Source organism: Anopheles merus, unplaced genomic scaffold (genome assembly GCF_017562075.2).
Source record: "Anopheles merus strain MAF unplaced genomic scaffold, AmerM5.1 LNR4000813, whole genome shotgun sequence".
Lineage (NCBI taxonomy): Eukaryota > Metazoa > Arthropoda > Insecta > Diptera > Culicidae > Anopheles > Anopheles merus.
The window spans coordinates 3,076-30,115 of record NW_024428393.1 but is presented as its reverse complement, the minus strand read 5'-3'; the positions used below and the strand labels follow the sequence as shown (position 1 = coordinate 30,115).

The following is a 27,040-nucleotide window of genomic DNA, read 5'->3' as shown; positions in this document are numbered from 1 at the left end:
ACAAACGACGAGTACTAAACAAAACACACCGATTACATCTTGGACCGACGCCGAGATGAAATATCCGGAACATACCTCTTTCAGTACTTTAACTTGACCCTCTATAGTTTCCGATGAATTTAACTGGCTTAGGTAAGAGTTATCTGAAAAGAAAACCAATTTTCCAAACAGGTTTAGCAGGTTCCATTTTGTTGTTGTTATTTTATCGTGCTTCTTTACATTACCTGTTGTTAAATATACTGAAGGCACTTGGAAAAGATCCATTCGGATTTCGGAATTCTTTTCACATTTTCGTTCGCTCTTACATTGGAAATGCGTAAGGATAATCCATTCATGTTTAAGATTGTTTGGACTAGTGAAATAGTTTGAATTTCTATGAAAATGATAACTCACTCGTCACTATGCAAACCAGAATAAGCCTTGTTCGACAATCCTAGAAAGGCACCTTTACACATTCCACGCTTGTTGGACGCTTGTTGGGTAAATCTTCTTACAAAACGTGACTGTATGAACGGGAAAGTACTTTGCTGAACAGATTATTAATTCAGATTTCTGGAGCGAAACACGTAGCACAGGTATCCAAACATTTGCTGTTCTTTTCCTTGTCTGTTTTTAGTTCGTCGGAAGCTGTCACAATGTGTCAAAATACGACCTCGTGAAAAATACCCTGGATAACGTTCGCTCATCGGCCAGTCATGTTGATAGGTTATTGTTTATCGTTATGACCGATTTTTTGCAGGTGTCTGGCGCTAATTGTTTGGCTGTATTGTTCCCTCGTTGATAATAGTTGAAAAGAAAAAAACTAATTTGGTTGCTTTCTCACTTAGGCACTGGTCTAATCTTGTTGCTCGCAACATTGTTGCTGGCGAAAGTATGGATTTTGACAGCTAGCGCAACTTTGTTGCATGCCAAATTCAATCCAATTTGATTTTTGTCTGGCAACATTTTTTATTTACCTTAGTCATGATGATCGGGTGTATGAAATGACACAGCAGCAGTGTGCGTTTTGTTGACATCCGCTAAATTTGGATTTTAAGCATTTATAATACATTGTTTTATTTTGTTTTTTTCAACACGTTATTCAACAAGTGAATGATAAAAAATAAACTCTGAGCTGTTAATTAGCAATTTTTTGAGGCTAAACAATGTCAAAGCGAAATGTTGCCTGCAACATTCATAGACCACCTCAGCGATATGTTTCCGAGCAACAATGTTGCGCGCAACAAGATTAGACCGCTGCCTTACTGTTTATACATTATTTTTTCCATCATGCGCTGACAGTTCCGAGGAACCCTACAAACGTTCCAACATAAACACCAAAACAATAGAAACGGTGATGGCACGCGCGTATCCCATTGCGATTATTTACTGTACCACTGGCTGATATGTATTCGTTTTTATGGGTAGCAATTTTTAACTGAAATCAATTTGTTGTAATATAATTCATTTTTAAAATATTTACATAATGTTTTTAGATAGTGTTTAGACTTTAGTATTGGCAATTTTTTTAAAGATATTAGTACCATATAAGAAAGGAGATGGGCCGTTTGAAATAGTGTTGGGAATTTCGTTAAAAAAAGGAACGGAACGGAACTAGTTCATTTTCAAAAAGAACGGAACGTGAACCTGGGGTGCAAATGAACCGACCGAGGGCTTAGAAGCAAAACTGTCATCCGGGGGGGGGGGTGTTACTTGAGACAGGATATGAAAAGGCATTCATCATTCTGAAATCACCAAATCCAAATGGGTTCAACCTGATGTCCAGGAAGCTGTACCAGCTGTGCTAATATAAAGCATGCATTTATTATCTAGCATTTTTAAACTTTTTAGATGCGACGACCATTTTCGGTCAAAGCCTTTCTGTACCACTAATAGGCTATCAGTAACTTAAATGCCCATAGCAGGATAATCATCCCAGCGTATTGGGGCACGATCCATTCAAGGCTTTTACCCATGCCGATGTTATTGAGTGGTAGGAGTTGACGATTGTATCACGAGATTGACTAATTATTTGAATTTCACTTACTACTTAGACTATTTGTTCTTTCACATAAATCGTTTACAACATCACGGCACGCAAACGGTTGTCGAATGGAACAGAATGCTTCGAATCGAATGGATAAATATTGGAATCATGCCGAGTGCCAAGATCAAGCGGATATCGTGGCATAAAAAATAAATACATTTTATTTTTCGTTGTTCATAATCGCATATTATAATACATCTCTTCCAACCCGTTCTGCCATATGAGTACAGATTTAAATTTATAATAATTATTTGTCTGGTTAGGATAAGCTAAATTATAACAAAAAGTATAATAGATGTTACAAATTGCACCATAACACCAAATAACATTTTTGGTCTCGCTTATCACGATTTTTATAAACGATACGCGACGAAGTGCGATGAATATTCCTGTGAGCATGGGAGAGTGCACAGACAACACATACTGTGTGCGAGAAAGAGTGAACAGTTATCTTGCACGCAGCAAGCAACAGCCGGACAAAGCCGGTTTTTTTAAAGAACGGAACGCACGAACGATAGCACCTTGCTGACAATATTGAACCGGCAAAGACCGGAACGGAGTGAACGGAAAGAACGAATTGAACGGAACGGAATGAACGGAAAGAACGGAATGAACGGAAAGAACGAAATGAACGGAACGGAACGGAACGGAATGAACGGAATGAACGGAATGAACGGAACGGAACGGAATGAACGGAAAGAACGGAAAGAACGGAATGAACGGAACGGAACGATTTTGTATAAAGGATCGGAACGGTACGGCCTACATAAAGAACGGAACTTTTTTACTAGGTTCGGACCGGAACGGCCAACACTAGTTTGAATCGGTGTACTTTGCTGTCACTTTGCTTTCCTACTGCAACGGATTGGGAAGCATTGCCATGAGATTTTCAGTTTATATTCATAAAACGTTTATTGTTTCAGAAGAAAAAAAACATGAATATACCATCAATAACTCAATTTAAGATAAAAGTCTGGTTACATGTCTCGCAGATAGGTCATCATTAAACTTTGAAAGTCAATTAACACAAGAATATCCTCACACCAATGAGGCTAACACTGCTCTGACTATTTTCAAACATAACAACGAAAGGACCGACCAGACACAGCTAACTGTGTTCATTTTCTTTGAGGTATTGAAATTGATATTGCATAGGATTTGTTTCCCTAGTTGATGGGTCCATGTATTCATTGCGCATGTCCTTTTGTAAGCCGCTTGCAGGTGGTTCGTCTCGTTTCCGTATCGGTTGCTAGCAAAAAGGACCGAGAGCAAATGGCTGTGGCTGTGCCAAGAGCTAGGAGAACATTTCGGTTCTAATTTTCCATTTTTCGTATCACGGTTTATTTTACACGACAATCGGTTGCAAATATAAATGTATAAACTGCAAATGTGTCGAGTGTAGCTTTGTGTGTACGATTGAACATGAACGCTGTTTCGGTTCAATGATGAAAATTTATTAGCCGAAAGATAGTGATCATAACACATATCAAGCAGTGATTAAAATTATCGAGCCCTTTAGGGTGCCTGGTGGTAGGTATTCATCAAGCTTGTGCCATTCGAAGGGTAAAGAAAACCTCGTAACTCGTTCTAGATAGATGTGGAGTTGTGGGGCGCGATTAGTTTTTAGGGGTAAATTATTTATTTCTCCCTTTTCTGGAGGTTTATGAAGCGAGTAAAATCGAACCCGATTTCGACCCCGTCGAGTGGAAATCTTTGTAAAATTGCCAGGACGCGACTGTACAACAAATTGCTGCAATAGTATAGGAATGTTCAACGTTGATTCTTTTTGAGCAGGAAAAGCGCAATGTTTTCACAATTGATGTTCAATTATCAAAAGCGTTAACTAGGAACATTAGCTGATGTGATTAGAGTGTGTATCATTTTTTTTGTCGGTGTGAAAAATACAAGTATAAATCATGGATCAGCATCAGTCCGTTGGCTTGAAGGAAACGTATACGCGTCCCGCTGGTGTAGAATCATCCAACACGCATCTTTTTCGTGCAAACCATGCAAAACCGCCTGAAATACCTGTCCGTGTCGGTGCAGGGAGTGTTAAAGCACCAGAAATACCTCCAAAGAATCTCACGAAACGACCAACCACTATTGGAGCTGCCAGCAAGGATGAAAATATTCCTAGCGCTGGTATGCTATTATCGCAACGTGTTGCACCAAACCGTGCGCCTCCCTTGCCGCAAAAGTTGGCAAACGCTGCGCAGGGTAGCATCAACAGCACTACAATTAATCAACCAGCGCCACAACCCGTTGGTTCTAGCGTGGGAGTGTCTGGAGGGATTGCTGTAACAACAACAACAACAGCAGCAGCAGCGGCATTGGTAGCTCCTATGCCAACTAGGACTATTGATGCAATAAGCAAGGATCGTCCGGCTACTGCTAAGACGTCAAAACCTGCTAAGCTAGAAGATTATGGATCGGAGGATGCTCTACGAGGCATTGAGAGCGGTTTGCGAAACGTTGAAAGAGCCATCAAAGAGCAAATGAGCTTGCGGTCTTCTGTAGAGTTAGAGGAGCACCAAAATAACATCACGCATCAAGTGAAATATGGGCGCTTGGATCTGATGGGCAAACATACAAATTCAATGGGATCAGCCACGTCTTTGGATAATCCGTTTGATGCCGCGCCAGCTTCGGCTCCAGGCATGGCACAAGGGTTTAAGTTTGACCGATTCAATCAGAATCCCAAGCAAATCGGATTGGAACGTGGTGTTAGCATGGAGAAATTGCGCTACGAAGCTGGTGGATCAGGCTCGTTTCACGATCATAGCTCGAATGGCACCGAACACGTCATACCGCAAAGACCGATGGACCATCAGTTTCGGTCGCTGGATCGCCATCTGCCGCTCGAATTGCAGTACGGAAACAGCCAACAGCAGCGGCAACGTTCGCAAGAAATGGAATTTATCAAACAACAGCTACTTCCTGTTATCGCACGAAACAAAGAAACAAACAGCTTAAACCGTCAAATGGGACTTTCTAAGGACGATCTTCGAACAAGAAGACGCTCATCTCATGATGAGAGCCTTTTTTCGATAAACAATTCAGGTAAGTGTGGTGTAAAGTTTTAGTTTCAAAAGCTTAGTAAAACTTAAATCGCTTAACAGGATTTTGTGGCAAAGTCCATTTTATGTAATCTCCGTTTCATTGTTAAAAAATGAAAAATACCACCTAAGACATCTATCTCGGATTGATATTTATGTCATGTTAGACATATACATGTGAATAGGTGATACGCATAAATAATTTCAATTGTAACAATTTCCTCGATTTCTACTAGCTCCCCGAATGAAAGAGCAATGGGAGGATACAAACCAATCGGTAATGCAACGCAAAACCCAACTAACGGCAATGCTTGGCGATTCTCAAAGGTAAGCAAATGTATCATTTATTTGAGGATTTCGTTGTAATAAGGACTTTTCTCACTCGTTGCCATGTTTTTGATAACCCTTTAGATACGAAGCAAAGCGCCTGGAAATAGACGCTTGGTTAAGTAGGATGGAGACAATAACGGAACGGATGGGACCAGTAGCAACGACGGCCGACGTATTGGACATTCAACAAAAAGAGCAAAAGGTAATGTTTGCCAACTTAAATAAACGGAACCCGAACAGCAAGCGTTGAGGACCTAATCAGTTGAATTCTTAACTGGAACACATATTGTTTGTTTAGTCGTTTCATGCGGAGCTGCATAAATTTAATCATCAAATTGAGTTATTCAACCAACTGACCCAAAAGTTAATATCAGTCTACCAGTGTGACGATACATCGAGAATTAAGCGTATGACGGAATCAATCAACCTGAGGTAGGTAACAGAATATTAACAACGTGTAATTGAAAAGTATAAGTAATTTATAAAATCATACTTTTCCATGTATCTCATTTTCCATTAGGTACAATAACTTAAATAACTCCATCATATCAAGAGGAAAACAGCTTCATGCCGCCATACATTCATTGCAAACATTTGATCGTACATTTGAACAGGTAGGACATAGTTAAGGTTAAGATCCTTTTGGTGGTCGAGTGAACGTGAACAACGTGAAATGTTGTTTTTTTTAGTGATATTTCAAAGAATATTTTTTGAAATACAGGCGGTCCCCGAGATACACGGTTAATGGGGACCGAAAACGGCCTCAAAATACCGCGTATCTCGAATTTCCGCGTAAGTTGAATCTATTAATTTCCAGCCCAAATATCACTAATTTTCATGTAATTTTACAATTAGGGGTGGTTTTAGCCACATAATTAATTATTTGATATGATTCTGAAGGAATACAACAAATTTAAACCTGATTCTGAAGGAATATTTAAATTTAAAATGGTTTTTAACGTTCAATCAAAAAGGATATGTCAAGGAGCAAATTATACGTTAATTGCAATACGTATCGATGCACTTAAAAAAAATCCCTCGATTACTGGCACGTTTAGTAATCGAGGGAAATTTTTATTTTTAATTTATAATTTACATACAAATTTTCAAAATGTTACATACACTACACTCAGCATTGAATATTGCTTTGCTTAATTATTTACACTTCAAGTCGCAGCCTCGCAATCGATGACACTGTTTCTAAGCTTAGCCTTTTTTGCGAACGTCGGTAGCAAAACTTAGTATAAAAAATACAGTTTTACTAGCGCCGATTTTTGTTTGCGCTAACGACTCCTTAAGGAATTTGAGGTGTAGTACAGGCAGGCCTTGACCGACAGCGGCTAAAGTGCCGCAGAAGAATAAGAAGGTTTTACCAAAACTTAAGTTACATTTAACCGTAGAGTTGGCAACCAGATTTACACACGTAAGGCTGCGCTCTGGCACCAATCGAACACGACATCCGACTCGAACAAACCCATATAATCATATGGAGGTGCAATGTCAGACACAAACAAACAAACAAGACAAACATGTCAAATCCCATACATTTTTCATGTTCGATGTCGTGTTCGATTGGTGCTAGAGCGCCGGGTAAGGTGGCGCTCTAGCAGCAATCGAACACGACATCCGACACGAACAAACCCATATTATCATATGGAGCAAAGTGGGTAGAAAGGAGGTGTCGTCATGTAGCACAATTGGGCATCGAGGCTTTAGAAAAAAGCACAAAACCAGGATCGACGGCAGTTGTCAAATGCGACGAATGTTGCTGGTATTTAGATATGATATATGAATTGTTTTCGTTTAATACACATTTTTTTAGCATTAAAAATTCGTATTTTGCATTCACACTCCATAAATCGACATTTTACACGTTATAATGTAGCTGCTGCCTGTAAACAACTATCGACGGCTGTTGTCAAACTGAATCTCAAAATGGCAACATGCCAAACGCTAAGAAGACACCTCCTCTATATTCCACCTTGATATGGAGGTGCACTGTCAGACACAAACAAACAAACAAGACAAACAAGACAAACATGTCAAATCCCATACATTTTTCATGTTCGATGTCGTGTTCGATTGATGCTAGAGCGCCGGGTAAGTTGGTAACCGGCAGACCCGGGTATTCCACACGTTTTGATACAAAAAATTAACGATTTTCATAGGTAAACAATGCTTTCTATATTTTAATGCTGTAAGCAAGTAATGCCGACCATATATTCTCTTCAATTTCATTTATTCATTATTTTCTTTCATTTTATTATAAAAATAACGGTCAAATTGAAATTTGGAATCGCTTGAATTTTATTCAAAAATAAGCACATTACGGAAAGAGGAAGAAGAGAAACGTCATTCTCCATACAAAATGTATGGAATACCCGGGTATGCTGGTTGCCAACTTACGTGGTAAAGTTAAAAAAAAATCAAAATAAAATACTTACAGGCTGTTTAAAATTACAACTTATGCACCAAAAAATCATAAATTAAAAGTTGCGAGGCTACGGAAAATTTCAGGTCAATAAAAGCAATGAATCAAAAGTTATTGTAGTTCGAAGTTGAAAAAAATACCCGGGTATCCGGTTGCCAACTTAAAGGTTAAAAAAAACAAGGAATTTGTGATAAAACATAAACTTTGACTTATTATCCGTGTTATTTGAGTATCCCGTCGAAGTCGAGTCCCGATGAGCTCGGGCACTCGACTATATTTAGACTTTATTGTTTTTGTAGGGAATTCTCATCGAATATCATCGAATGTCACGCTTCGCGGAACCACGCTATTTGGTGGATGTCTGGTTGCAAGGTGACACTGAGACGGTGCTTTGGCACCAGCTGAACATAACAACCGACACGAACAAACTTATATTATAGACTGCAGAATTGATATCCCAAATTGCAGTTGCTATTAGCATAAGAAAAAAATATACTAAATCTGTTATAGATTGAATCAAAATTGTCTTCTTATTTATTTTTTTCCAGTTCCTTGGTTGGCTGAGTGAAGCTGAATCTTTATGTGAAAACACTGAATCCGAAGCAGAAAGGAATCCGCATTGCTTAAAGGTAATCATTAATAGAACGATATTACAAAATTTGATGTTGTTCCTACAAAACATAAACCCGCTAAACATTGCGTGGATTTCGAGTAACATCTCCTCCACGAAGTCGCATATAATTTCTTAAATTTTTAATTTTTTATTCAAAAACTATATTCATCGCTTTTTTCGCCGTAATTATCATTCACTGCTCGCAAAACAAAATCGAGTGGTCCACGGCCTTGCACTCCATACAACTTCATAGCCTCGCATTTAAGCAGCTTGTGAGGGCAAGCAGTTTTTTCGCCCATAGTTTCAGCAGTTAGCCCATGCAATGCAGTTAGCAAGTATTGCACATCGCAAACAGTTATGTCAGCATACATTATAGCTTGTAAAACATATGCTTTTTTCACATTTATTTTTCCATGACATGATTCATCCGTGGATTCGAAAATGGCGATTTTATGAACGTATAAACATTAACACTAGTTTTATCCTATGGATATCGCGAAAAAAAATTAAAACGAATGTTCTCCCATGCACAGGGATCCCAAAAATAAGTTTAAATACCAAAATACACAGTTTTGTTTACATCTTTTAAAAGATTACAAGAAAAAAAAATGGTTTCATCCAGCCTACAGCGGATGGCAAAAATCGCACGAAAAAGATTCCTCGGCCTTAGGCCGCAAATAAATGACGCGCGTTGATGCGCCCGCGGAAACGCGTATAACAATCCAGGCTTAATGCGAGCTCGCATGCTGCTCGAATTTGTTTTGTGGGCAACACAAAACACAGATTGTGATTAGGCTAGAAATACACAAACCGAGATTTTCGGGATACCGTAAAATCACGTACAGGCGGTCCCCGAGATACACGGTTAATTGGGACCGAAAACTACCGCAAAATACCGCGTATCTCGAATTTCCGCGTAAGTCGAATCTCGTGATTTCCAGCCAAAATATCACTAATTTTCGTGCAATTTTGCAAGTAGGGGATGGTTTTAGCCAACAAATTAATTATTTGATATGTTTCTACTGAACTGTTCATTTTAAACCTTTTGAAATAGTATTTCAAATTCGATCAATACGGAAATTATGTGGTATTTCACAATGGATGTGTCAAATCAGTACAATTTGCTCAAAGAACTGTCAAATTTGGAAAACCGTGTATCTCCGAATCCGCGTATAAGAGGGACCGTGTATCTCGGAGACCGCCTATATGTATTGTGCTGTTAATTTTGTTATAAAATCTGTCATAAAGATGTAATAATCAAGGTCCGAGTTTACCGGTTTTGTCTTCAAGCTTCGCGGCCACGACGCTATTTGGTGGAATGTTTGCTTGAACGGTGCTTTGGCACCAATCAAACATGACAAGCGACTCGAACAAACATATATTACAGATTGCAGAATCGATATGAATATGATACGATTGGTGATGAAAGTTTCACAATCCTCTTCTTTGTATGAGCCGTTTACTAAATTTAGATGACGATCTCTACGAGCCTGAAATGAAGACAGTTTAAGTGTTCAAAATGCGTCCAATCATAACGCTATATAAACCAAGCGCCACAGCTTATGCTTGAACGACTGGAAAGCATTCAAACATACATATAAAAAAAAGCAAAAGCTCCATAGCAGGCCTAACTGTTCCAGTTTTCGACAGTGTACCTATTTTGGGAAGGGTAACTAAAATCGGTAAATTCTGCACAAAAGCGGTAAAAAATATCCCAAAAAACAATTTTGTAGTGAAAATAAAATCATTTGTTATTCATAAACGAAGTTTCACAACATTTCCTTACGTATTTTTCCAAAATATCATCTTAATTGTACAGAGCTCAGTATTTTTCGGCAATAGCCAATAGTTCGGAATTTTTAAATCACGATCAACAAATTATTTTTCCATAAAAATATGGTTTTTTATCAAATACCAAAGCTATGAATATAAAATAAGCTCGACGGCATCGTACATCAATATAGGAACGTCTAATTTACGAACACATCAAATCTTGGCGCTTTTAACAAACTTGATCACACACAAATCCACAATTTTAAGCGTATCGAGTACTAATCGAGCAGAAACGGAAAAAAAATTCGAGCAAATGTCATTTGGGTTGGAAATTGAAATTTTAAGCACGAATTATCGATAATTCGAGCAATTTCCCTTAATCTGGAACCTTCAACTTCCCATAAACTGCACCAGTTTAAGGGAATTTAGAAAAAGGCCTCTAAAATCAACTGTGGTGTGACTTTTTCGTCGGCTTCTTGTAGATTCACTTGTAAATGACGTTTCTTATCGTTATAAATGTTAATGTAGCCATTTTATACTTTAAAAATACCTAAATTATTCAAAATAATGTTATAAAAAATTGACCTTCAATTTTTAACAAAACACAAAGCATTGAATGTAAAATGGGTTCGACACTATCGTCCATTGATAGAAGAAACTTACTTAAGAAATTTACGAACACGCATAATCTTGGCGCATTCAACACACTTGATCACACAAAAATCCACAATTTAAGACGTATCGAGTACTAGTCGAGTAGATATGGAAAAATAATTTCGAGCAAATGTCTTACTTACTTACTTATCCGGCGCTACAACCGCTTTGCGGTCTTGGCCTGCCTCAGGAGTGTCCGAAACCGTTCACGGTCTCGCGCCTTCGTCTGCCAGTCCGTTATCCCGGCCTTAATGGCGGACGCCTCCACGCCATCTTGCCACCTCAATTTGGGCCTACCACGCCTCCTCTGTCCTTGTGGACGGCCTAAAAAGACCTTACGGGCTGGGTCGTCCGTTTCCATGCGTACAACATGGCCAGCCTACCGGAGCCTGGCGAGCTTGATACGCCGTACGACAGTGAGGTCCCCGTACATCTCGTATAGCTCGTCATTATAGCGGCTCCTCCATTGTCCTTCCACACATACGGGGCCAATTATCCTTCTGAGCATCTTCCTCTCAAACGCGGCTAAGAGGGTTTCGTCAAATTTGGACAGTGTCCATGTTTCAGAGGCGTATGTGAGTACTGGTACTATATAGGTACTATATAGTCCCAGCTTCGTCCGTCGCGACAGGTTCTTTGAGGTGAACTGATTTTTCAGGCTGTAGAATGACTGGTTGGCAGCCAGCATCCTTGCGCGCAACTCAACTTCCATGCTGTTGTCGTTGCTGACCTTTGACCCCAGGTCGGTGAATACTGGGACGACTTCAAACGTGCGTTCACCTATCTTTACATCACGCCTACGTAGATTCTGATTGTTTATTGGTAGGCCCGCTGATGTTGCCACCATCAATTTGGTCTTTGCCTCATTTATCTGCAATCCGAGGCTCTCTGCCGCCTGCTCGATCCCTTGATAGGCTTCTGCTACATAGGAGACCCGCAGACCAATGATGTCTATATCATCAGCGTATGCCAGGATCTGGGTTGGCTTATAGAAGATGGTTCCCGTTGCCTCCACCCTCGAGTCGCGAATGGCCCTCTCTAGCGCCAAGTTGAATAGGAGGCAGGCAAGCCCGTCCCCCTGGCGTAGACCTTTGGTGGTAGCAAAAGGTCCTGAGAGTTTTCCATCCACCCTCGCCTGGCATGTGACGTTGGTCATAGTCATTCTAACTAGCCGTATCAGTTTGGCCGGGATTCCAAATGAGCTCATAGCATCGTACAGTTTTACCCTGGGTATGCTATCATATGCGGCTTTGAAGTCAATGAAGAGATGGTATGTGTCGTTTCTGTATTCAGCCATCTTCTCCAAGATCTGCCGCATGGTGAAGATCTGATCAGTGGTTGATTTTCCGTTTCGGAATCCTCTTTGATAGTTTCCGACTATCTCTGCGACGTGCGGGACAAGGCGATCCTGAAGGATCAGGGAGAATATTTCATAGGCGGTATTCAACACCGTAATACCCCTGTAGTTGTTGCAGCCCAACTCGTCTCCCTCCCTTTTGGGATATTTTTTACCGCTTTTATGCAGAATTTCGATTTGCGATTTTAGAATGACATGATTCATCCGTGGATTCGAAAATGGCGATTTTATGAACGTATAAACATTAACACTAGTTTTTATCCTATGGATATCGCGAAAAAAAATTAAAACGAATGTTCTCCCATGCACAGGGATCCCAAAAATAAGTTTAAATACCAAAATACACAGTTTTGTTTACATCTTTTAAAAGATTACAAGAAAAAAAAAATGGTTTCATCCAGCCTACAGCGGATGGCAAAAATCGCACGAAAAAGATTCCTCGGCCTTAGGCCGCAAATAAATGACGCGCGTTGATGCGCCCGCGGAAACGCGTATAACAATCCAGCCATAGAAATGAAATGTCATTCGAACATGCCGCGGAAACGCAGAGATGCTCATGCTGAGTATCTCTGCGGAACTGTTACACACGTTTGAACGCGCCCGAGGGTCATCGGGCTTAATGCGAGCTCGCATGCTGCTCGAATTTGTTTTGTGGGCAACACAAAACACAGATTGTGATTAGGCTAGAAATACACGAACCGAGATTTTCGGGATACCGTAAAATCACGTACAGGCGGTCCCCGAGATACACGGTTAATTGGGACCGAAAACTACCGCAAAATACCGCGTATCTCGAATTTCCGCGTAAGTCGAATCTCGTGATTTCCAGCCAAAATATCACTAATTTTCGTGCAATTTTGCAAGTAGGGGATGGTTTTAGCCAACAAATTAATTATTTGATATGTTTCTACTGAACTGTTCATTTTAAACCTTTTGAAATAGTATTTCAAATTCGATCAATACGGAAATTATGTGGTATTTCACAATGGATGTGTCAAATCAGTACAATTTGCTCAAAGAACTGTCAAATTTGGAAAACCGTGTATCTCCGAATCCGCGTATAAGAGGGACCGTGTATCTCGGAGACCTATATGTATTGTGCTGTTAATTTTGTTATAAAATCTGTCATAAAGATGTAATAATCAAGGTCCGAGTTTACCGGTTTTGTCTTCAAGCTTCGCGGCCACGACGCTATTTGGTGGAATGTTTGCTTGAACGGTGCTTTGGCACCAATCAAACATGACAAGCGACTCGAACAAACATATATTACAGATTGCAGAATCGATATGAATATGATACGATTGGGGATGAAAGTTTCACAATCCCCTTCTTTGTATGAGCCGTTTACTAAATTTAGATGACGATCTCTACGAGCCTGAAATGAAGACAGTTTAAGTGTTCAAAATGCGTCCAATCATAACGCTATATAAACCAAGCGCCACAGCTTATGCTTGAACGACTGGAAAGCATTCAAACATACATATAAAAAAAGCAAAAGCTCCATAGCAGGCCTAACTGTTCCAGTTTTCGACAGTGTACCTATTTTGGGAAGGGTAACTAAAATCGGTAAATTCTGCACAAAAGCGGTAAAAAATATCCCAAAAAACAATTTTGTAGTGAAAATAAAATCATTTGTTATTCATAAACGAAGTTTCACAACATTTCCTTACGTATTTTTCCAAAATATCATCTTAATTGTACAGAGCTCAGTATTTTTCGGCAATAGCCAATAGTTCGGAATTTTTAAATCACGATCAACAAATTATTTTTCCATAAAAATATGGTTTTTTATCAAATACCAAAGCTATGAATATAAAATAAGCTCGACGGCATCGTACATCAATATAGGAACGTCTAATTTACGAACACATCAAATCTTGGCGCTTTTAACAAACTTGATCACACACAAATCCACAATTTTAAGCGTATCGAGTACTAATCGAGCAGAAACGGAAAAAAAATTCGAGCAAATGTCATTTGGGTTGGAAATTGAAATTTTAAGCACGAATTATCGATAATTCGAGCAATTTCCCTTAATCTGGAACCTTCAACTTCCCATAAACTGCACCAGTTTAAGGGAATTTAGAAAAAGGCCTCTAAAATCAACTGTGGTGTGACTTTTTCGTCGGCTTCTTGTAGATTCACTTGTAAATGACGTTTCTTATCGTTATAAATGTTAATGTAGCCATTTTATACTTTAAAAATACCTAAATTATTCAAAATAATGTTATAAAAAATTGGCCTTCAATTTTTAACAAAACACAAAGCATTGAATGTAAAATGGGTTCGACACTATCGTCCATTGATAGAAGAAACTTACTTAAGAAATTTACGAACACGCATAATCTTGGCGCATTCAACACACTTGATCACACAAAAATCCACAATTTAAGACGTATCGAGTACTAGTCGAGTAGATATGGAAAAATAATTTCGAGCAAATGTCTTACTTACTTACTTATCCGGCGCTACAACCGCTTTGCGGTCTTGGCCTGCCTCAGGAGTGTCCGAAACCGTTCACGGTCTCGCGCCTTCGTCTGCCAGTCCGTTATCCCGGCCTTAATGGCGGACGCCTCCACGCCATCTTGCCACCTCAATTTGGGCCTACCACGCCTCCTCTGTCCTTGTGGACGGCCTAAAAAGACCTTACGGGCTGGGTCGTCCGTTTCCATGCGTACAACATGGCCAGCCTACCGGAGCCTGGCGAGCTTGATACGCCGTACGACAGTGAGGTCCCCGTACATCTCGTATAGCTCGTCATTATAGCGGCTCCTCCATTGTCCTTCCACACATACGGGGCCAATTATCCTTCTGAGCATCTTCCTCTCAAACGCGGCTAAGAGGGTTTCGTCAAATTTGGACAGTGTCCATGTTTCAGAGGCGTATGTGAGTACTGGTACTATATAGGTACTATATAGTCCCAGCTTCGTCCGTCGCGACAGGTTCTTTGAGGTGAACTGATTTTTCAGGCTGTAGAATGACTGGTTGGCAGCCAGCATCCTTGCGCGCAACTCAACTTCCATGCTGTTGTCGTTGCTGACCTTTGACCCCAGGTCGGTGAATACTGGGACGACTTCAAACGTGCGTTCACCTATCTTTACATCACGCCTACGTAGATTCTGATTGTTTATTGGTAGGCCCGCTGATGTTGCCACCATCAATTTGGTCTTTGCCTCATTTATCTGCAATCCGAGGCTCTCTGCCGCCTGCTCGATCCCTTGATAGGCTTCTGCTACATAGGAGACCCGCAGACCAATGATGTCTATATCATCAGCGTATGCCAGGATCTGGGTTGGCTTATAGAAGATGGTTCCCGTTGCCTCCACCCTCGAGTCGCGAATGGCCCTCTCTAGCGCCAAGTTGAATAGGAGGCAGGCAAGCCCGTCCCCCTGGCGTAGACCTTTGGTGGTAGCAAAAGGTCCTGAGAGTTTTCCATCCACCCTCGCCTGGCATGTGACGTTGGTCATAGTCATTCTAACTAGCCGTATCAGTTTGGCCGGGATTCCAAATGAGCTCATAGCATCGTACAGTTTTACCCTGGGTATGCTATCATATGCGGCTTTGAAGTCAATGAAGAGATGGTATGTGTCGTTTCTGTATTCAGCCATCTTCTCCAAGATCTGCCGCATGGTGAAGATCTGATCAGTGGTTGATTTTCCGTTTCGGAATCCTCTTTGATAGTTTCCGACTATCTCTGCGACGTGCGGGACAAGGCGATCCTGAAGGATCAGGGAGAATATTTCATAGGCGGTATTCAACACCGTAATACCCCTGTAGTTGTTGCAGCCCAACTCGTCTCCCTCCCTTTTGGGATATTTTTTACCGCTTTTATGCAGAATTTCGATTTGCGATTTTAGAATGACATGATTCATCCGTGGATTCGAAAATGGCGATTTTATGAACGTATAAACATTAACACTAGTTTTTATCCTATGGATATCGCGAAAAAAAATTAAAACGAATGTTCTCCATGCACAGGGATCCCAAAAATAAGTTTAAATACCAAAATACACAGTTTTGTTTACATCTTTTAAAAGATTACAAGAAAAAAAAATGGTTTCATCCAGCCTACAGCGGATGGCAAAAATCGCACGAAAAAGATTCCTCGGCCTTAGGCCGCAAATAAATGACGCGCGTTGATGCGCCCGCGGAAACGCGTATAACAATCCAGCCATAGAAATGAAATGTCATTCGAACATGCCGCGGAAACGCAGAGATGCTCATGCTGAGTATCTCTGCGGAACTGTTACACACGTTTGAACGCGCCCGAGGGTCATCGGGCTTAATGCGAGCTCGCATGCTGCTCGAATTTGTTTTGTGGGCAACACAAAACACAGATTGTGATTAGGCTAGAAATACACGAACCGAGATTTTCGGGATACCGTAAAATCACGTACAGGCGGTCCCCGAGATACACGGTTAATTGGGACCGAAAACTACCGCAAAATACCGCGTATCTCGAATTTCCGCGTAAGTCGAATCTCGTGATTTCCAGCCAAAATATCACTAATTTTCGTGCAATTTTGCAAGTAGGGGATGGTTTTAGCCAACAAATTAATTATTTGATATGTTTCTACTGAACTGTTCATTTTAAACCTTTTGAAATAGTATTTCAAATTCGATCAATACGGAAATTATGTGGTATTTCACAATGGATGTGTCAAATCAGTACAATTTGCTCAAAGAACTGTCAAATTTGGAAAACCGTGTATCTCCGAATCCGCGTATAAGAGGGACCGTGTATCTCGGAGACCTATATGTATTGTGCTGTTAATTTTGTTATAAAATCTGTCATAAAGATGTAATAATCAAGGTCCGAGTTTACCGGTTTTGTCTTCAAGCTTCGCGGCCACGACGCTATTTGGTGGAATGTTTGCTTGAACGGTGCTTTGGCACCAATCAAACATGACAAGCGACTCGAACAAACATATATTACAGATTGCAGAATCGATATGAATATGATACGATTGGTGATGAAAGTTTCACAATCCCCTTCTTTGTATGAGCCGTTTACTAAATTTAGATGACGATCTCTACGAGCCTGAAATGAAGACAGTTTAAGTGTTCAAAATGCGTCCAATCATAACGCTATATAAACCAAGCGCCACAGCTTATGCTTGAACGACTGGAAAGCATTCAAACATACATATAAAAAAAAGCAAAAGCTCCATAGCAGGCCTAACTGTTCCAGTTTTCGACAGTGTACCTATTTTGGGAAGGGTAACTAAAATCGGTAAATTCTGCACAAAAGCGGTAAAAAATATCCCAAAAAACAATTTTGTAGTGAAAATAAAATCATTTGTTATTCATAAACGAAGTTTCACAACATTTCCTTACGTATTTTTCCAAAATATCATCTTAATTGTACAGAGCTCAGTATTTTTCGGCAATAGCCAATAGTTCGGAATTTTTAAATCACGATCAACAAATTATTTTTCCATAAAAATATGGTTTTTTATCAAATACCAAAGCTATGAATATAAAATAAGCTCGACGGCATCGTACATCAATATAGGAACGTCTAATTTACGAACACATCAAATCTTGGCGCTTTTAACAAACTTGATCACACACAAATCCACAATTTTAAGCGTATCGAGTACTAATCGAGCAGAAACGGAAAAAAAATTCGAGCAAATGTCATTTGGGTTGGAAATTGAAATTTTAAGCACGAATTATCGATAATTCGAGCAATTTCCCTTAATCTGGAACCTTCAACTTCCCATAAACTGCACCAGTTTAAGGGAATTTAGAAAAAGGCCTCTAAAATCAACTGTGGTGTGACTTTTTCGTCGGCTTCTTGTAGATTCACTTGTAAATGACGTTTCTTATCGTTATAAATGTTAATGTAGCCATTTTATACTTTAAAAATACCTAAATTATTCAAAATAATGTTATAAAAAATTGGCCTTCAATTTTTAACAAAACACAAAGCATTGAATGTAAAATGGGTTCGACACTATCGTCCATTGATAGAAGAAACTTACTTAAGAAATTTACGAACACGCATAATCTTGGCGCATTCAACACACTTGATCACACAAAAATCCACAATTTAAGACGTATCGAGTACTAGTCGAGTAGATATGGAAAAATAATTTCGAGCAAATGTCTTACTTACTTACTTATCCGGCGCTACAACCGCTTTGCGGTCTTGGCCTGCCTCAGGAGTGTCCGAAACCGTTCACGGTCTCGCGCCTTCGTCTGCCAGTCCGTTATCCCGGCCTTAATGGCGGACGCCTCCACGCCATCTTGCCACCTCAATTTGGGCCTACCACGCCTCCTCTGTCCTTGTGGACGGCCTAAAAAGACCTTACGGGCTGGGTCGTCCGTTTCCATGCGTACAACATGGCCAGCCTACCGGAGCCTGGCGAGCTTGATACGCCGTACGACAGTGAGGTCCCCGTACATCTCGTATAGCTCGTCATTATAGCGGCTCCTCCATTGTCCTTCCACACATACGGGGCCAATTATCCTTCTGAGCATCTTCCTCTCGAACGCGGCTAAGAGGGTTTCGTCAAATTTGGACAGTGTCCATGTTTCAGAGGCGTATGTGAGTACTGGTACTATATAGGTACTATATAGTCCCAGCTTCGTCCGTCGCGACAGGTTCTTTGAGGTGAACTGATTTTTCAGGTTGTAGAATGACTGGTTGGCAGTCAGCATCCTTGCGCGCAACTCAACTTCCATGCTGTTGTCGTTGCTGACCTTTGACCCCAGGTCGGTGAATACTGGGACGACTTCAAACGTGCGTTCACCTATCTTTACATCACGCCTACGTAGATTCTGATTGTTTATTGGTAGGCCCGCTGATGTTGCCACCATCAATTTGGTCTTTGCCTCATTTATCTGCAATCCGAGGCTCTCTGCCGCCTGCTCGATTCCTTGATAGGCTTCTGCTACATAGGAGACCCGCAGACCAATGATGTCTATATCATCAGCGTATGCCAGGATCTGGGTTGGCTTATAGAAGATGGTTCCCGTTGTCTCCACCCTCGAGTCGCGAATGGCCCTCTCTAGCGCCAAGTTGAATAGGAGGCAGGCAAGCCCGTCCCCCTGGCGTAGACCTTTGGTGGTAGCAAAAGGTCCTGAGAGTTTTCCATCCACCCTCGCCTGGCATGTGACGTTGGTCATAGTCATTCTAACTAGCCGTATCAGTTTGGCCGGGATTCCAAATGAGCTCATAGCATCGTACAGTTTTACCCTGGGTATGCTATCATATGCGGCTTTGAAGTCAATGAAGAGATGGTATGTGTCGTTTCTGTATTCAGCCATCTTCTCCAAGATCTGCCGCATGGTGAAGATCTGATCAGTGGTTGATTTTCCGTTTCGGAATCCTCTTTGATAGTTTCCGACTATCTCTGCGACGTGCGGGACAAGGCGATCCTGAAGGATCAGGGAGAATATTTCATAGGCGGTATTCAACACCGTAATGCCCCTGTAGTTGTTGCAGCCCAACTCGTCTCCCTCCCTTTTGGGATATTTTTTACCGCTTTTATGCAGAATTTCGATTTGCGATTTTAGTTACCCTTCCGAAAATAGGTACACTGTCGAAAACTGGTACAGTTAGGCCTACACGAACACGAACAATACACGAACCGAGATTTTCGGGATACCCGAAAATCACGTACAGGCGGTCCCCGAGATACACGGTTAATGGGGACCGAAAACTACCGCAAAATACCGCGTATCTGTTTATTTCGTTACCCTTCCGAAAATAGGTACACTGTCGAAAACTGGTATAGTTAGGCCTGGGTCTATGCACATGTTGCGGTAACATTTGTTCGATGGCAACATTTCTGGAATTTCCTATTTATTTCAAAAACTGTGCTCATTCATATTCACTCACAAAAACATTTTGAAATTAAGTTGAAATTATTTTTTACTATTTCAATTTTTTTATTTTTTATAAATGTTCATCCAAAAAAAAAAATGGATCAAATCGATTTGTTTCTCATGCAACAAAATTGTTCCCGCAAAATGAGTTTGACAGCACGTCCATACGATTTGGTAACAAATGTTCCCGCAATTTTCTTAGACCCGGGCCTTACCCTACACCTACACCTACAGAAGAAGAAGATGGTGCAACACATAATTTAAAACGTTTGTTCGAGTCTTACCTTGTTCGATAGGTCACAGAGCCCGGCCCTAGCTTAAGCATGATAAAAGGATTTTGTGTGGAATATGAAGCATACCACAGTTAGACCACACCATAATTTGTCAAACAAAATTGTGATTTGTGACACCCAATTGACGTATGGAAACGAAAATCTATCAACGTCCAAATAGACATACAGCGACAAAAAGTAGCTCAATTTTGCAAACAGAGCTACTCGTCTCGGGCGACATTTTTGCTTCATCCGAAATAATCGTATTATCTAGTTTGTTTACAAGCCAGATTAATGCCAAACGCATTAGATTTGAACACATTTTAACCTATTTTTATGTGTTTTCAAATACAAAACAAGTTGGTTGACTGAGTCAAATGATCTACTTTGATCTACATAGAGTGAAATTTTGAGCTATTTTTCGTCGCGCGCGACGTTTTCGCTCTATGTCTATTTGAACGGTCAAAATCCAACAAGAATTGCTGCATGGGAAGCAACCGAACACTCATGTTGTGAAGTAAGCTTTGCACAGCAATTTGTCAACAAAACGGGAGCAAAATTCAGAAAAATATATTTTGTATCCAGTGTCTGGAGCAAAAATTTGATTTCGTAAACTGAACATCATTAGTTGACGAATTGTTCACATTAACATAACGTAATAACGACAACTACGGGTGAAGATCGTGCAGTATAAGCCAATAGACATAGAGACTTGAAGTGGGTGTTGGTGCTATTTGCATATCGCATTTCACCCACAGGGTTTAGCTCGTACTTGAGTTTGTAGAACATGCTCATGCGCAGAGTCGTCTATTGTCGATCTTTTTGCAACTTTTAATAATTCTAGGTGTACGTGCGGTGACGGTCATAAATGGTATTTTTTTCCCAAATAGGAAATGGTTCCGTGAATCAACACACTTTTGTGCTGACTTCAGTTTTTAATCATGTTTTTGCTCTCTATTTTTGCCTGCGCAGGATTTGCAATCTGAAATCGACGCAAACCGCAAGGTTTACGAAGGATTGGATAATACTGGACGTAAATTGCTGCGTTCACTAACTTCTCAGGAAGATGCAGTGATGTTGCAGCACAAGCTAGATGAAATGAATCAACGCTGGAATCATCTGAATTCGCGCAGTGCTGCCATCAGAAATCGGTTGGAATCTAACTCTGATCACTGGAATGCTTTATTACTTTCGTCACGCGAGCTTACCGAATGGGTAATTCGAAAAAATACCGAACTCACCTCAATCGGTTTTGGCTCAATCAATGGAGACTCCAACAGTTTACAAATGCAGCTTGATGAACACAAAGCATTTCGCCGGCAGCTTGACGATAAGCGGTCAATCATTGAAAACAATCTAATGAATGGAAGGCAGTACATATCAAATGAATCACCACTCTCTGATGCCAGCGATTCGGAAGGTTCACACCGAACGAATTGAGAATCAATTAAGATGATGATTAACCTCTCGTTTTCTTGCATTTAACAGCGATTGACGAAACAATGTATATTTCTACGGAAGAGCAAAATCGTATCCTCAGCCGAAGCATACGCAGAGAGGTCAACAAATTGTCGGAACAGTGGAGTTTGTTGATTGAAAGGTGTGATAAATGGAAGCATCGTCTGGATGAAAATATAACGGTAAGAAGTTGAAAAGTAATGCTGCCGGCTATAATATATATATATATATATATATATATATATATATATATATATATATATATATATATATATATATATATATATATATATATATATATATATATTATATTATACTTACATTATTATTACTTACTTTATTAATTTGCACAGAAAATGCGCCAATTCCAAAAAATCTTGGAAGATCTAAGTTCGCGAGTAGCATCAGCCGAGACAATTACACATTCATGGACGACCCCAGCTCCTGGGTCAGATACAACAGAAGAAATGCAACATTTGCAGCGCTTAAAAGACAAACTTACAACAGCAAATGCACTACTGGATGACTGCAACGAGCAGCAGAATTTTTTCTCGTCTTGTCGAGTAATTGTTCCGAGCCCTTATTTGGCAAAACTAGAGGACATTAACACACGGTAGTATATATTAGATGCACGGTATCCTGTCACTATATTTGTTATTCGTCTTTTTTGTCTCTCGTACAGTATGAAGCTTTTGCACATTGCTGTGGAAGAGCGATTTAAGGTACTGCAGCAAAGTATGCAAACAACTGGCGAAGATGGTATAGTTGGGAGTCACCATGAGGAGGGTGGCAAATTTTCAAAGCCTCTTCACATTGCCACCGGAAGTTCGACTGTTCCAAACTTAGAGAAAAGTGTCCAAATACCATGGGAACGTGCAGTGACACCTGCTAATGTGCCTTATTATATCAAGTAAGTTTTGGATTGTTTTATCATGCAGTCATAGCCCTTACTAATTGTACAATATTCTATAACAGTCATGAACGCGAAAGCACACATTGGGATCATCCAGAAATGATAGAACTAATGAAATCACTGGCTGATTTGAATGAAGTCCGTTTTTCAGCATACCGTACTGCTTTGAAGCTCCGTACTGTGCAGAAAAAGCTAGGTATTAAAACACAAAAGATTAATTTTTAAATTTGAATTTAATTAATTGTTTTAATTAAATATTAATTAACATATTTTTGTTCTAGCGTTTGACCGTTTGAATATGAGTATAGCGATTGAAATATTTGACCGATATGGCTTACGTGCACAAAATGACAAGCTAATTGATATTCCCGATATGACAACGATTTTAAATTCATTGTACACAACGCTTGAACCAATCGATCGAGCAGTAATGCTTGATTTAGCTATCAATTGGGTTCTCAATGTGTATGATTCACAGCGTACGGGACAAATAAGGGTGCTCAGTTTCAAGGTAAGATAAGCATAAATAAACTAAAATCGAAATTAAACCTCCAAGGTATATGCAAGATTCATATAAATGCTTTTGTTTGGACATTAATCAACCATTTGTACATTTCTATTTGTTATGTAGGTGGGTTTGATTTTACTGTGCCGTGGCCATCTGGAGGAAAAATACCGTTACCTTTTTCGATTGATTGCTGACCTGGAAAAAAGGTGGACCAACGAAAAATGGGGCTGCTGTTGCACGATTGTATACAAGTGCCCCGTCAGTTGGGAGAAGTTGCTGCGTTTGGTGGATCAAATATTGAACCTTCAGTTCGATCGTGCTTCGAACTCGCTGGAGGCGTTAATCAAAATGTAGAGCTAACGGAGACAGCCATTGAGGCGCAGCATTTCCTTAGTTGGCTACAACATGAACCGCAAAGCATTGTATGGCTTCCTGTACTTCATAGACTTGTTGCAGCTGAAACTGCAAAACATCAAGCAAAATGTAACATATGCAAGGAGTACCCAATTGAAGGCTTTCGGTACCGCTGCTTGAAATGTTTCAATTTCGATATGTGCCAAAAGTGTTTCTTCACTGGTCGTAGCACAAAAAACCATAAGCTCAGTCATCCTATGCATGAATACTGCACAACGGTAAGTTAAAAATCCCTTTATGGTGTGCGTTGTGTTCCATGCAGATGAAGATTAACTTGGGGGTTCTTACAATTTGCTGATATTGTATGTATATTGCGGTTTTTGTAGGCTACATCGACAGAAGACGTTAGAGATTTCACAAGAGCATTAAGGAACAAGTTTAAGAGTCGAAAGTATTTTAAGAAACACCCCCGCGTGGGTTACCTTCCCGTTCAAAGTGTTTTAGAAGGAGACGCTTTGGAAAGCCCTATACCCAGCCCGCAGCACGGAACGCATACACTACAAAATGATATGCACTCCCGTCTGGAAATGTATGCTTCTCGATTAGCGCAAGTTGAGTGTGGAACTAGATCAAATTCTACACCGGATAGTGATGATGAGCACCAACTGATTGCGCAGTACTGTCAAGCATTACCCGCTGCAAATGCTGTTGGAAACTGTACGGGAAGCGGTGGGCCGAAGTCTCCCGTTCAAGTGATGGCTGCAATGGAAGCAGAACAGCGCGAAGAGTTAGAAACCATGATAAAGGAGCTGGAAGAAGAAAATGCGAATTTGCAAGCGGAATATGAGAAACTTAAGGCAAAGAAAACAAGCACACCCATCACTACACCGGACGAAGGATATAAAACTCCAACATCGACATCTAATGCCATTGTCTCATCTGTGACCACATCATCATCTGGAGGATCGGTAAATAATATTATAAATAACCTTAAAATTAATGAAAAGATGTAGAATGAAATGCATTTGTTATTCCATAACGTTGTTTAGGACATGGTTACCGAGGCCAAACTGCTCCGACAACACAAAGGACGATTAGAAGCAAGGATGCAAATATTAGAAGACCATAATAAACAGTTAGAGGCACAGTTACAACGTCTTCGACAATTGCTGCATGAGGTATTAATTAGATTTACTTTTCATGTAATAAAGAGATGTTGTGTAAAATTTGATATTTTAAATTATCTTTGAAAACATTAACATTCTGAATTTAACAATATGTTTATTTTACATTTATTATATGTTAGCCAACAATTCCTAAACCACAAACGCTGCAAACTCGGTCCGTCACAGCATCACAACTGAATACCGATTCGCCGGCCAAAATGCAACACAATGGACATTATGATCATAAGATGTGTTAGTAATGTGTTGTGGTTAATAATGTTATGATTGAAATCAGTTTACAGCTTACTTTAATTATTTTGTTTGCAGCTTCGGAATCATCTCAAAAACCAGCTTCATTTTATGGCGCTGTCGGAGGAGGCAGCGTAAACGGATTCTTATCAATGGCAGGCGAAGAAATGAGGCAACGCGAGCAATACAGTGTGGATGCATTTGATAAGACGGGTGCTGGAGTAGCTGCTGTCACCAGCGCTTTTGCCGCCAATAAACCTGCTGGATCTAATGAAGGTGGCGTTGGTATTGGGAGTAGTGGTGCGCATAGTAATATCATGTCATCCGAATATACTATGGATGAGCGACCACCTCCGCCACCCCATTCAAGTTTGTTACACATGGCCGGTAAGTGTACAAGTTAGTAATGACAACAATAATCAAATCATAACAACAATAATACTAATGTTTTCCTAACGCTTTCTAACCTACTAACTACCACATTTTTCTGTGTGGTCTGTTTGTTGTTTTTTTTTTTCATGCTTACATTACGTATTGCCCTTATAACATATCGGGTTTTGGCTTCTCATATAATGCAATAATATTCTTGGAACCGATCCCGACGCCGTGGCACCATAATACCTGCAGGAAGAATACAGTAAATAAAATTATTTATCTTATTCTATGTTGTACTTCTCGCATAGTCGCAGTTATTTAAAGTAATTGCTTAGACTATTTGATAAATTTTAATTTCTCGCTTGTTGAATATAAATTAAGTTAATAATATTGTAATATTTTGTTATATTATCTTCTTTTGTGTTGTTTCACCCCTCATCAGACGACCTCAATAAAGCTGTGGAGGAATTGGTGCACATCATGACGACGGAGTCAAAAGATGATTTGCAAAACGATAGCACAAACGTTGGACTGCAATAAACAATAAGGTAGTAGTAGTGGTAGTGCGTATCACTAAAAGATAGCTAATGAACCCCATTGTCTAATTCGATTGATATCCTATTGGGAAACATAGTCATGCATATCCTTTACGTATCATGAAATAATTACAGGCTTTTGAATTGAATAGCTAACATCTAGCAACAAACAGGCATCATTTGGAAACACACACGTTGCCCCAATTGCTGATTTCACACTCGATAGGAAGTTCGTGTTTCACAAATATTTATATTATTATTATTATTAGTTATTGATCCAAGTATGATATCCATCATTGGTACGGACATTATCTATTATACAAAGATATATCCTATATACGAAAAAAATGCATACGTGCAAATAATTTTAACAAAGCCACAAAGCCATAATTTAACAGCTTGCCTTCAGCTAAATAACCTTTCATATCATATGAGGCATAATGTTTACTCTCGTAAAAAGGCAAAACGAATACGCGCAACAACTGACGATGTGTTTTTCATTCATTTAATATGTGCTGTTTTTCCTCTGCTCAGTTTAGCAAGCTAAACAAAGCGACTTTTTAAAGTATGTTTCGTAATATGTTATATATCTTGTATGAAAAGTGTAATAAATCATACTTTCCTGTTGATTTTGTCCATCACTGCTATTAAAGTGTTATTTTCACCAGATGATAAAATAATTGAATTATATTGAATAATTTAATTTTTTTTATAAAGATTTCCATAAACAGATTTAAAAATATGGCATTCTATGTAATAAAAAAGGCAAAATAGAAACACAAAAATGCAACTTATCAGCGCGGAACATTTATTTTGCATGGTGATTTTAATTAGTAATATAAAATTATTCGTCGAAATTTTTTTTGTTTATTGTGAAGACAAGTAAACATCGTTCTAAAAAAGTATTAACAAAAATGCAATACATTTCGCACATAATGATTCAACATCGAACAGTTTAAAATGTATTGTTGTGTAGAGGTGACCATGAAATGAAAATGCAAATAAGTCGACAAAAAAATGAATGTATTCCGACAATGAAAATTCAACATTCAACTCTGTTCAACGAATTTTGTGCTTTGTCGTTCGCTTATCGACATACCATACATATCAAAGACACAATAACAACAGGAAAA

The 27,040-nt window shown here is 39.6% G+C and overlaps 1 protein-coding gene and 1 long non-coding RNA gene across 2 annotated transcripts; one reads left to right on the top strand and one right to left on the bottom strand.

The window, feature by feature from the left end:
* On the bottom strand, nucleotides 1–288 carry LOC121603072. The gene is made up of 3 exons (XR_006006588.1): nucleotides 225–288; nucleotides 76–143; nucleotides 1–14 (listed from the first exon to the last, which is right to left on the bottom strand). It is a non-coding gene; the product is annotated as an uncharacterized LOC121603072 (long non-coding RNA).
* Nucleotides 289–3,212: 2,924 nt separating this feature from the next.
* Nucleotides 3,213–26,656, top strand: LOC121603071 (dystrophin-like). Its single transcript, XM_041931802.1, is given in 21 exon segments — nucleotides 3,213–3,556; nucleotides 3,686–5,086; nucleotides 5,319–5,409; nucleotides 5,494–5,614; nucleotides 5,711–5,844; nucleotides 5,933–6,026; nucleotides 8,392–8,472; nucleotides 21,321–21,768; nucleotides 21,837–21,988; nucleotides 22,160–22,419; nucleotides 22,489–22,716; nucleotides 22,782–22,915; nucleotides 23,001–23,230; nucleotides 23,351–23,432; nucleotides 23,435–23,859; nucleotides 23,968–24,549; nucleotides 24,631–24,759; nucleotides 24,888–24,999; nucleotides 25,075–25,383; nucleotides 25,624–25,633; nucleotides 25,814–26,656. Coding segments are annotated over 20 exon segments (4,779 nt in total). The 5' UTR covers nucleotides 3,213–3,556; nucleotides 3,686–3,942; the 3' UTR covers nucleotides 25,827–26,656.
* Nucleotides 26,657–27,040: the final 384 nt, after the last annotated feature.